The sequence below is a fragment of the Dermochelys coriacea genome, chromosome 3, assembly GCF_009764565.3.
Source record: "Dermochelys coriacea isolate rDerCor1 chromosome 3, rDerCor1.pri.v4, whole genome shotgun sequence".
Classification (NCBI taxonomy): Eukaryota; Metazoa; Chordata; order Testudines; family Dermochelyidae; genus Dermochelys; species Dermochelys coriacea.
Genome location: NC_050070.1, coordinates 151,077,862 through 151,090,409, shown reverse-complemented (window position 1 = coordinate 151,090,409; position 12,548 = coordinate 151,077,862). Strand labels below are relative to the sequence as shown.

The 12,548-nt window shown below is 47.8% G+C and overlaps 1 protein-coding gene across 7 annotated transcripts in view; it reads left to right on the top strand.

Annotated features, from left to right (window-relative positions):
* Positions 1 to 1,475: 1,475 nt before the first annotated feature.
* CCDC167 (coiled-coil domain containing 167) overlaps positions 1,476 to 12,548 on the top strand; it is a 49,200-nt gene continuing 38,127 nt past the window's right edge. For 3 of the 7 annotated variants that reach the window (XM_043511600.1, XM_043511599.1, XM_038397332.2), the window contains exons 1-2: positions 2,001 to 2,232; positions 9,988 to 10,082. In XM_043511600.1, the coding sequence (XP_043367535.1) occupies positions 2,068 to 2,232; positions 9,988 to 10,082 (260 nt within the window). In that variant the 5' untranslated portion in view covers positions 2,001 to 2,067. Of the gene's footprint in view, positions 1,596 to 1,637; positions 1,763 to 2,000; positions 2,233 to 9,987; positions 10,083 to 12,548 lie in introns of those variants that run through there. The other 4 variants (XM_038397333.2, XM_043511598.1, XM_038397334.2 and 1 more) reach the window with 4 other exon arrangements.

Sequence of the window (12,548 nt, the reverse complement as noted above, 5' to 3'; positions counted from 1 at the left end):
GAGCATGGGGTTATGTCCCTAACCATCTCGGCTAATAGCCATTGATGGACCTATCCTGCATGAGCTTATCTAATTCTTTTTTAACATAGTTACACTTTTGGCTTTCACAAGATCCCCGGGCTATGAGTTCCACAGATTGACTGTGCATTGTGTGAAGAAGTACTTCCTTATGTTTGTTTTAAACCTGCTGCCTGTTAATTTCATTGGGTGACCTTTAGTTCTTGTGTTATGAGAAGGGGTAAATAACACTTCCTTATTCACTTTCTCCACACCAGTCATGGTTTTATAGACCTTTATCATATCTCCCCTCCCCCCCCAAAGCTTCACACATTTGTTTCATGCAGTCTTTGTTTGTCACTATCCCCTTTCCTTGCCAATGTCATCATGTCTTGTGGGTGTCTAATGGAAGATACACTCCTATTCCCAGTGCGAGCAAACATTATAGATTATTTGGGTCAAGGTTCTTCTTTCTATTGCTGTAAAGGGCCAGGTAAAGGTATGGGGCAAGATACCTATATCTGTGTTACACTACTGGTTCTGGAGTACACTATGATGGTTCTGTGATGTGATGCAATGAAGAGAGGGGTGGACACCCTCAGCACAATGTGAGGAGGGATGAAAGCGACACAGGTTACCCAGGTTTCAGAGTAGCAGCCGTGTTAGTCTGTATTCGCAAAAAGAAAAGGAGTACTTGTGGCACCTTAGAGACTAACAAATTTATTTGAGCATAAGCTTTCGTGAGCTACAGCTCACTTCATCGGATGCATCACGAAAGCTTATGCTCTAATAAATTTGTTAGTCTCTAAGGTGCCACAAGTACTCCTTTTCTTTTTACAGGTTACCCAGGACAGGTGAGAAGGGAGAGAGCTACTCAGAAGCCAAGGGAAAGGGAGTGTTGTGTGTACTCTGGGGCAGAGCAATGGGATGGGCACAGACTGGGAGACCAAGAGAGAAGAGAGGCCGGCTGCCCTGATGCCAGAAACAGAGGGGCGTCCTCCTAAACATAGCGCCTGAAAGGCTGCCCCTCCCTTCCGATGGTGGCTGCTTTAGATAGGAACCCTTCACAAAGATGGCGGCTGTAGTCAGGTGTGCCCCTCACAAAGATGGCAGTTGCGTTAAGGCGTGCCCCTCACAAAGATGGCGGCGACTGCCCCGCACAACCGTGGCAGTTGCGTGAAGGCATGCTTCTCGCAAAGATGGCGGCGACCGCCCCTCATGCGTGAAGGCATGCCCCTCGCAAAGATGGCGGCGACCGCCCCTCATGCGTGAAGGCATGCCCCTCGCAAAGATGGCGGCGACCGCCCCTCATGCGTGAAGGCATGCCCCTCGCAAAGATGGCGGCGACCGCCCCTCATGCGTGAAGGCATGCCCCTCGCAAAGATGGCGGCGACCGCCCTCATGCGTGAAGGCATGCCCCTCGCAAAGATGGCGGCGACCGCCCCTCATGCGTGAAGGCATGCCCCTCGCAAAGATGGCGGCGACCGCCCCTCATGCGTGAAGGCATGCCCCTCGCAAAGATGGCAGTTCAGGTCTCGCCCCCGATAGCGGGTTCGTACGTGGCACGTACCAGAAAGGGACCGTGCGCATGCGCAGTTGTGGCAAAGCGGAGGGAGATGGTTAAGAGTGCGCATGCGCAGTTGTGGCAAAGCGGAGGGAGATGGTTAAGAAGCGAGAGGGGCTGAGCGTCGCTCAAGAGGTGACCGGCCTTCCTCTCCTCCCCCGGGACAGTTGGGAGCGGGGTCACGGGGGGACAGGCCAGGAGGTGCGCGCTGGGGGCGAGAAGGCGACATGGGGGCAGGAGTGATGTGAGGGATAGGGGGTGAGGCGAGGTGGGAGCTAGCCTAGGGGGCAGGGGCGAGTGGGGGGAAGGGGCGGGGGTGAGGTGAGGCCTGGGGGGAAGAGGCGAGGTGTGGGGAAGGGGTGAGGTGGGGCCTAGTCTAGGGTGCAGGGCTGAGTGGGGGGGCGAGGTGTGGATTGGGAGCCGGGGCGAGTGGGGGGGTGCAGGGAGTGGATTGGTATGTGTAAGGGAAAGATCTTCATTGATGGGCTAGCCTGCCCCCCAGATCCATGGGGCCTCTCCTGCGGATTGTAGCTTCAAGAGTATCCCATACCTCTGGGACCATTTCTGCTCTTCCCCTGCAAAGCGTAGACCTGGCTGGTGCTGCTGTTTGGAATTTTTCTGTCCTGCTGATGTCGTGTTCCTCCTCTCCAACTTACTCCCTTCTGACTTGGGTAGGGCTCTCCCTTGGAGGAGGCAGTGGTTTTGGGGCGTGAGATTAAAAATCAATCCCTTCCTAATGAATAGGAGTACTTGTGGCACCTTAGAGATTAACACATTTATTTGAGCATAAGCTTTGTGAGCGACAGCTCACTTCATCGGATGCTGTGAGCTGTAGCTCATGAAAGTTTATGCTCAAATAAATGTGTTAATCTCTAAGGTGCCACAAGTACTCCTTTTCTTTTTGCATATACAGATTAACACGGTTGCTACTCTGAAACCTGTTTCTAATGAATTAAAGAAATAGGCCAGAACCAATCAAATGAGATTCAGCTGAGAGAAATGGGAAGTGGAGACATAATCTAGTGAACATATACAAAACAGAAATACAGGTAGGGCAAAAACATCATTGAAAAGGCTTGTATGGCACTTTTTGTGTGCCACTGTGACCAAAAAAGCAAACGTCTTACTGAGCTCTATTTTTTTTTTTTATAGGAGTGTTGCATGTGGTGGTTTTTCTGCCCTTTTTAGCCCTATTTAGGCCTTTATTTGAGACAACAGTTATTTCTGGACACCATGTTTCACAGATAGAATTCAGAGGAGAGCAGTCCTGAATGAAAAAAGGTTTGGACAGTAAGCCCTAGCAGAAAGGGTTCAGAGTACTGAGGATGTTTGGTTTGGAGATACGAGAGCCAAGAATAGACATGGTGGTAGCTTCGACCTCCATGAAGGCACATTATAAAGAGGACATGGCCTGATTATACCATCTGATCACAGATTGAGAAGTGATGGAGCTTTAGTTGCAGCAGAGAATTCTGGTTAAATGTTGGAGGGTATGAGGAATCTTTTAACTTCAAAGAGTTTGGGTGATGAAACAAGCTGCTTTGGGATGGTGTAGAACCACCTTTGCTGGGGCTGTTAGAGGCTGAGACCTGAAACCTGTCTACCAGAGCGTGGCTTTAGGATATTGACTCAATTCTGCCACAATGATGGGGAAGGGACTAAGTGTGTGTACCTTCTAATGACAAATGATTCTGTGAAAGGCAATTTTTAAAAAGGGATGAATTTGGTCTCTTAAAGCCAGATGGAGTGGGATCGGAGTCTTTGGTTTGAAATATGTGGACACCTTTCAGCTGCACCTTCATCTTCAGCATTTAAACTTTCATTTAACACCACTACCTTCTAAGCCTTGATGCTTGTGAAGAAAACCTTCCAAATAGGAATGGATGTGAGCTGATGCAAGACTCTTTTCCTGAGCCCTGCTCTAAACACAAAGGCACACTGCCTCAAATAAAAGTGTAATGTCAAGCAGATGCAACTTTGTGTGTGGATGCTCGTGCCAGGTTTAAGCCAATGGAAATATTTGAGCTTGCATCTATAAATTACAGATGCAAACCACCGCAATATAAGCCTGGTTTAAAGGGATGTAACAGGTCCTCACACAAAGTTGAATCCATTTGACATCATGCCTTTAGTTAAACTGTTTCAACCTCTGTACTTAGACAAGCTCAGGATCTTCCAACAGGCAGCCCCAGTGACAATGCTGCTACTCAGAACTTCCCTGAGCCCCAACAGCAGGAGAAATTAGCAAGGCTCTGGCTGGTTTCATGGGCACTGTTCAGAATCTAGTAGGTGGTGGTTTAACTCTGCTTCTGCTTCAGAAAGTTATGAATGGCTGTGGTAGATACAGGAGCTAATTACATAGGGAAGGGAGGACCCCCCCCATGATGGCGAACAGGTGGGTGGTTGATGCCCTCACTCCCATCTCAGTAGCCATTGGGTTGGGAGAAATAGAGTTGGGCACCCAAATAACAAACAGGAGCCTGTAAGGTGGAGGTCCAAGAGAGAGGTAGCTACAAGCCAAAAGTGATCTGAAAAATAAGTCCCTAGGAGGGGCCTGGGGAAAGCACCTTGGTAGGAATCCTAGCACTCTCCCTTCCCAATGTTTGGAGTTGATAGTGAGAGACTGAGTTGGTGGATCCTCCGTCTGCATTCTGTTGTATTGGCCTCTGGCTAGTAGGTGTCTGGTAAATGTTTTCAGACCTGCTAGATGTACTATCTATTGTTGGTGAAATGATTTGCTGAACTGTAAAATTATTGTAAGACCATAGTGAAAATTGAAATAGGTCCATTAACCAAGAGGTTAGCATGTGAACCTAAACAAATTCAATCTCTGCTGGTCTGATATTAATAATCGAGCCTACAACAATGGATTCAGGAACCACTGACTAACAATTGGAGAGAAATGCCTTGAACCTGCTAGCAGACGACAAGGGACAAGACTGCTTCTGGGAGGTGATTTTTCCCCCAGTGCTTTTGTTTGGCTTTGATCTGTTTTATGAGGGTCATGAGACAAAAACTTCATTACCTAACGCTGTTGGATGTTGGCGTATGTGTGATATGGCTGTTTGCCTGTATCTTAATTAGGGGATTCATAAAGGCGGAGGGCAGATGTCAGTTCTTGAAAAGTGCTTTTAGCCTTTCTGCTAGGAAGAATGTTTTTATTAATTCAATACAAAATGTTTTAAAAAAGGATCCAACCCAACTCTGTAAGCAAGGCCGCTTCTTTCCTTTCCTGCCATGTGCGAGAGGTTTTGGACTCCCTTCCCAAGACTGCCTGGACAAATGAGATTTGTAACGAACATAAAGCCAATTTGGATTGAATCTGCCCCAAATCTCTGTATTTTCACAGGTCTCCAGATGGCACATGTATGAAGCCAGAATTCGATGCAAATTACTGTGCGTGGTGGTACCTCTCACAGCAAGGGATTCAGCTGGCTTCAGAATGTTCTGCAGCTTGCTTGTTATGTGCAAAACTACTGGTCCTTCACCCCAGAGCTCCTTTCATAGCAATTGATCAGATAGCAGGAGGGCAGTGGCTGTGCAGGTGAAGGGCAGCTGTGTGTGCTCCGCTTGCTCTCTCAGTGCTGGTTATTAAACACCTGCTTCAGTTATTACTTTAAAGTGAGACTGCTACTAGTTGAAGCTGATGTTGACTTAAATGAAGTCTTCTGTCTGGCTATGGAATAAATAGAGCTCAGACAGCTATAATGTATACAACATGTGGGAAGCTTATCAGCCCAGTCCTGGAGGGGACCCCTCTAAGGGCCATGGGGAGTAGGGGAAGAAGTGTGGTCACTGTGACCCATTCATTTCTTGGCAGAGGCTACCAATAAGGAGACCAGTTGGTATGAATTATATTGATGATCCTGTGTCCCACTAGGAAGCGGGACCAAGAGCAGCTCCTATGCAGCTTCATTTCATACGGGCCTCTGATAAGTCTACGGTTGTACCCTAGCTCACCTCTCCATGCATTCGTTAGTAGGAGCAAATGCTTTCCATCTACAGCAAGTTCAAACACACAGCTGTTTCTAGGAAAGCTCTGTGGAGAGTTGCCCCAGGGGATTTTGTGGAAGCTTTACCGTTTCTCAAGTTCTAAAGTTTACGGGGCCCTTGGGAGATTCTCTGGCAGCCCTCAGAACAAGGCGTAATTCTCAACTGGGTTGCTTTCATTTCTTCCCTGGCACTTACTATATTTTTTTTCTTTTCTTTTGCTGCCAACAAAAGGCTGTGTGGACTATGCAGCCAGTGAGAGATACACATGCGCAGTGCCAGCTCCTGAGTCAAAAACCCCAAATGAGGCAATGGAGCTGCCATACTAGGATAGCACATACACAGAGCCTTCTGCCCATTTCTACTGCCATTCCTCTGACAATCTCTAAGCACTTTACAAACAATTAAACCTTCCAATCCCCTCACCCTCAGGAAGGTAGGTAGTAGTCCCCCAATTTACAGGTGTTGTCATCTGTCTCCAAGGTAACACAGGGAATCAGTGTTAGGGACAGGAACAGAACCTAGGAATCTTGATTCCAGTCTCTTCTTATATCCACTAACAAGGCAGAAAAACCAGGGAAAAGAAACAAAATGTCCAGAGGAAGGGATTTTGTTCCATCATGAATATTCCCCATTCTCTGTGTACCTAGTGGAGATTATTTTCACTTGTTTGTGCCCCAGCCTCAACAAAGATGTCAGCACAGCTCTGGGGAACGTGATTTTGTTGCTTCTGCAGGAGCCCAACTTTGGTTTTGATGAAATGATAAAAAAATAGTTGGAACTTTTTAAACATAATTAAGATTCTGGAGGATTTTAGTTGGTAGAAAGTCAAAATGTGAGGGAGTGGCACAAAATAAACTCTACTTATATCATATTGAATGGTGAAAGTGGTGAATGAAGCATGCACTGAGAGATGGCAAACAAAATGAGAGACATCCTTAAGGAAGAGCCAGTAGTTGGTGGCTTTGAGAGGGGAACGGAGAGCACAGGAAGGAGAAGAGATATTGGGAGGAAACGCTGGCCATGACTGATTAAGCATTGGTGCTAGCAGTTGACTACTCTTTCATGGGGTTTGTCTAATTAGACTAAGATAAACGGTGAACATGTTAGCTGGTATGTGTTACGTGTTCTGTCTACACTATGCCTTAACACAAGTTAGTTAAAACACTTTAGGTAACACATTTTAAAAATGTGCCTTTTATCATCCCACTCGACACAAGCTGTTGGAGGGGTTTCTTTGACGAAGTGCTAATAAATGTAGTTACTTGTTAAACATGACCACTCACTTCCCCCCAACCCCGGAAATCCAGACCATGTTCCCTGGATCAGTGCAAGCTGTGGGCTGTGTAGGCTCAGGGGAAGCTGGTGTTCTTGCTGCCAGGAGGATCCACACAGTGTTTCGTCAATGACAGCAAGCCCCCATCTCTCTGTATCAGTCTTTTGTCTCTAGTTTGGTACGTAGATTGTCAGCCCCTTGGGGCAGGGATCATTTTTGGGTCAGTGTTTGTACAGTGAGGTCCTGGTCCATGGCTCCTAAATGATATGGAAATACAAATACTACTACTACTGACTTGGAAACTGCAGTCTGGTAAGAAGCTGGGGGGCTTGAATCTTGCTGTTATAGGTGCCAAATTATTGTGTGTGGGGCCAAAGGGATGTCTCGTGGTACCACCCCGCCGGAATTGTTGGGGGGTGGGAACTGTGGTTACAAAATCCCACACCAGCCCTTGTGTTCCTGTCCCAGGCAGACCCTATGGTGCAAGAAGAGAAGCCGCTTTTGGCCACCAGCTCCACCAAATCATAATTTGTGGCTAGTGGAAAAATTCTACTGCTGGTTCATGGTAGAAGGGGCAAGTGCTGCCTTGACTTCACCAGACTCCCCTGCTGCTGCCACCCTCTAATGAGCCCACTCAGTTACTGCCCTCATTGCCCTATGCTGAGTCTGCTCGACTGCACCCCTCTGCGTGAGCCTTTGTGTGCTTGCCCTGAGCAGAGTGAGAGAGAATTGTTAATTAGTCCAGGATTGAGTTGTAAGTGGTTAATCAGAGACCAGTGTCATTGATTTTCCTGTGTAATGGTTGGTGGTAACATCCTTTCTCACTACCTTGGAAGATGACGTGGTCTTCGAAAGCCAAGGCAGCTGGGTTTAATTTCACCAGGTTAATTTACACAGAAATCTGCGGTTCCCCAGCTCGCAGGTTCTAAAGTATCTCACCAGGTGAGATCCAATTCTTCTGGCTGCTTGTCCCTCCTCAGCCCTGTTTCTCATGCACAGCACAGGGTGTGGTGGAAGATGATTGCAATGATTTCAAAGCTAGTTAATGTCAAAGGTCATGTTCTTCGTGGGATTTGCATGTCACCTTGTCTAATTATCCCTGATATTTCTCCCACTGGACTGCAAGCGTGTAAGGCAGAAGTTTCCCTCTGAAAAGCTTAAAGCCCTGATTGCTCGGTTTGGAATAGCCAGGATTCCCTCCAGAATTGTTCAGTTGTGGTATAATTGATTCCTGAGGGAGTTGTTCCTGAACTCAAGCATGTTGGTCACTTCTGTTTGTGCTTCAGCCATTTGATTTTTTTTCTCCCTCTTTCCTTTCCTCCTTACCCCAGAATAAAGGCAGCTTCTTGGAAAATAAATTAACCTACTAATTAGATGACTAGCTTAAGTAGCTGCAGTAACTTCTTGCTGCACTGTGACTGAACCCAGATGCTTGGTGCAGGATGGCGATCTCTCAGTAGGGCAGAGGCAACGGGGATCATTTTGTCCTTGTTCTACTCTACCAAATATTGGAGATCTCTGTGCTGAGCCTGTTTGTTCATCTGTGGTTCAGGATTTCTACAACTAGTCTGTGCTGGAAGCCGTGGAGCTAACAGATTTTAATGAGGAGAATGTGACATCTAATGCTCTCTTAGAATCATAGAATATCAGGGTTGGAAGGGAACTCGGGAGGTCTAGTCCAACCCCCTGCTCAAAGCAGGACCAACATCAACTAAATCATCCCAGCCAGGGCTTTGTCAAGCCTGACCTTAAAAACCTCTAAGGAAGGAGATTCCACCACCTCCCTAGGTAACCCATTCCAGTGATTCACCACCCTCCTAGTGAAAATTTTTTCCTAATATCCAACGTAAACCACCTCCCCTGCAACTTGAGACCATTACTCCTTGTTCTGTCATCTGCTACCACTGAGAACAGTTTAGATCCATCCTCTTTGGAACCCCCTTTCAGGTAGTTGAAAGCAGCTATCAAATCCCCCCTCATTCTTCTCTTCTGCAGACGAAATTATCTTGTTTCCCATTAGCATCCCTGACTGCTTGTTCCCCTTTGCAGCACTAATTCAGGGCCTAGTTCCTGAAGTTCTTGCCAGGGTGAACAGTCTCTCCCACTTGATCCCCTTCCTCACTGTGTAAACATCCATTAGGTCACTTCTTTGCCCGTGGGTAAAGGGGCAAAGCCAAGGCAAATAAAGGAGAGGGATAGAATGAATGGAGGAGAATCAGATCTTAACAAGAGGCACTGGCCTCTACGGGCTCTTCAGCACTACCCCAGTTTCAACTGGAGTTGATAGCCCAAGGACTTAGCACCCCCAGCTGTGTTGGATAGAGCAGTACTGAATTCTTACAGTGATAAATATCCATTTGCTGTGATTGCTGTGTCCCAACCAACTTACCCACCCACTCTGCTCAGGCCAGGGGATCGGAGAGCCTCATGAAACCTATAGACGAAGATTTCTAACCATCAGAGGAGTGAAGTTCTGGAATAACCTTCCAAGGGAAGCATTGGGGGCAAAAGATCTATCTGGCTTTAAGGTTAAACTCGATAAGTTTATGGAGGAGATGGTATGATGGGATAATATGATTTTGGTAATTAATTGATCTTTAAATATTCATGGTAAATAGGCCTAATGGCCTGTGATGGGATGTTAGATGAAGTGGAATCTGAGTTACCCAGGAAAGAATTTTCTGTAGTATCTGGCTGGTGAATCTTGCCCATATGCTCAGGGTTTAGCTGATCACCATATTTGGGGTCAGGAAGGAATTTTCCTCCAGGGCAGATTGGAAGAGGCCCTGGGGGTTTTTCGCCTTCCTCTGTAGCATGGGGCTCGGGTCACTTGCTGGAGGATTCTCTGCTCCTTGAAGTCTTTAAACCATGATTTGAGGACTTCAGTAGCTCAGACATAGGTTATAGGTTTTTCGCAGGAGTGGGTGGGTGAGATTCTGTGGCCTGTGTTGTGCAGGAGGTCAGACTAGATGATCATAATGGTCCCTTCTGATCTTAGTATCTATGAATCTATATAGCTCAGTTGATTTTTAGGAGTGAGGTGGCAAGATACCATAGTGGAGCTGCCACCTCTTCTCCTGAGCTGGGAAGGCTGGAGCTGCTGGGCTGTGGAGGGAAATCGGATGCCGGTGATGATTGTGGCTGCTGTTGTGTGTTTCAGATTGATTGCCTGGAGGAGAAGTTGTCCCTCTGCAGACAAAGCATGGAGGAGGTGGACCTTAAGCTGCGCAGAGAGGAGCTCAGTCCCGAAGGAAGGTACTGGTGATTCCCCTCTATTCAAACCCGGATAGTGATGCTGCAGGCTGTGTGCTCATGCGAACCACTGAACGTTAGCTTTGTTGGTAGTACCCAGTAAAACCTCTTTGCCAGAAGAACAGGAATTTGCCAGGTTGGGCCCCCTATTTGTAGCTTGTTTAGGAATGGAGAGAAACTGGTTTTCTTTCTCTTCCAGGGAGGTGGGTGGTGACATGGTAAGAGTGCTGAGCTTGGCTTCAGCTTCCCTGTTTGCAAACCCTCTGTGCATGCAGCCCAAGCAATGCCCAGTCCAATTTATCCTGGTCTACACTACGAGTTTAGGTTGAATTTAGCAGCGTTAGGTCGATTTAATCCTGCACCCGTCCACATGACCAAGCCTGTTTTGTCGACTTAAAGGACTCTTAAAATGGATTTCTGTACTCCTCCCCGGCGAGGGGTTTAGCGCTAAAATCGACCTAGCTGGGTTGAATTTGGTGTAGTGTGGATGCAATTCGATGGTATTGGCCTCTGGGAGCTATCCCAGAGTGCTCCATTGTGACTGCTCTGGACAGCACTCTCAACTCGGATGCACTGGCCTGGTAAACAGGAAAAGCCCCGGGAACTTTTGAATTTCATTTTCTGTTTGGCCAGCGTGGCGAGCTGATCAGCACAGGTGACCATGGAGTCCCAGAATTGCAAAAGAGCCCCAGCATGGACTGAACAGAAGGTACTGGATCCGATCGCTGTATGGGGAGAGGAATCCGTGCAGGCAGAATTCCATTCCAAAATGCCAGTATATTTGCCAAAATCTCCAAGGGTATGATGGACAGAGGCTACAACAGGGACACACAGCAGTGCCGTGTGAAAGTTAAGGAGCTGAAGCAAGCCTACCAAAAAACAAAGGATACAAATGGTTGCTCCAGGTCAGGGCCCCATACATGCTGCTTCTATAATGAGCTGCATGCAATTCTGGGGGGGAGGAGGGTGGCCCTACCATTACCCCACCACTGTCCATGGACACCTGCAAGGGGGGAGTCTCACGAACAGGGATGAGGATTTTGTGGGTGAGGATGGGGAGGAGGAGGAGGTTGAGGATAGCGCACAGCAGGCAAGTGGAGAATCCCTTCTCCCCGGCAGCCAGGAACTGTTTATCACCTTGGAGCCAATACCCTCCCAAGGCATGCTCCCGGACCATGAAGCCGGAGAAGGCACCTCTGGTGAGTGTACCTTTGTAAATATAATACAGGGTTTAAAAGCAAATGTGTTTAATGATTAATTTGCCCTGAAGACTTGGGATGCATTTGCAGCCAGTACAGCTACTAGGAAAGTCTGTTAACATGTCTGGGGATGGAGCGGGAATCCTCCAGGGACATCTACATGACGCTCTCCCGGAGGTCTTCTGAAAGCCTTTGCCACGTGGTGGGGGGAAGGCCTGTTCATGCTGAGCTGTTGGTGTTTGATTGAGAGGGATCTTCACTGATACTAGCCTCGCGGTGGGCTCCCCCTATCATCTCCATCCCAGAGGCTAGCGCAGATAAAAATCCACTCGCGATGACATATTCTCAGAGCTCATGCAGTCCTCCTGCACTGAAAGAGCTCAGCAGAATGCGTGGAGGCAAACAATGGCAGAGTCCAGAAAAGCGTTAAATGAATGCGATGAGAGGAGGGAGGAGGAGGCAGGATGCAATGCTGAGCCTAATGGGGGAGCAAACTGACATGCTCAGGCGTCTGGTGGAGCTGCAGGAAAGGCAGCAGGAGCACAGACCGCCGCTGTAGCCTCTGTATAACCACCTGCCCTCCTCCCCAAGTTCCATAGCCTCCTCACCCAGACGCCCAAGAATGCGGAGGAGAGGCTACGGGCACCCAGCCACTCCACCCCAGAGGATCGCCCAAGCAACAGAAGGCTGACATTCAATAAATTTTGAACTGTAGTGTGGCCTTGTCCTTCCCTCCTCACCCACCCCTCCCAGGCTACCTTGCGAGGTTTCCCCGTATTTGTGTGATGAATTAATAAATAATGCATGATTTTGAAACGATAATGACTTTATTGCCTCTGAAAGCAGAGACTGAAGGGGGGAGGTCGGTTGGCTTACAGGGAAGTAGAGTCAACCAAGGGGGCTGGGTTTTCATCAAGGAGAAACAAACAGAACTGTCACACCGTAGCCTGGCCAGTCATGAAACTGGTTTTCAAAGCTTCTCTGATGCACAGAGTGCCCAGCTGTGCTCTTCTGATCGCCCTGGTGTCTGGCTGCGCATAATCGGCTGCCAGGCAATTTGCCTCAACCTCCTACCCTGCCATAAATATCTCCCCCTTACTCTCTCAGATATTGTGGAGCAAACAGCAATAACAATGGGAATGTTGGTTTCGCTGAGGTCTAACCTAGTCGGTAAACTGTGCCAGCGAGCTTTTAAATGTCCAAATGCACATTCTACCACCATTCTGCACTTGCTCAGCCTATAGTTGAACTGCTCCTTACTACTGTCCAG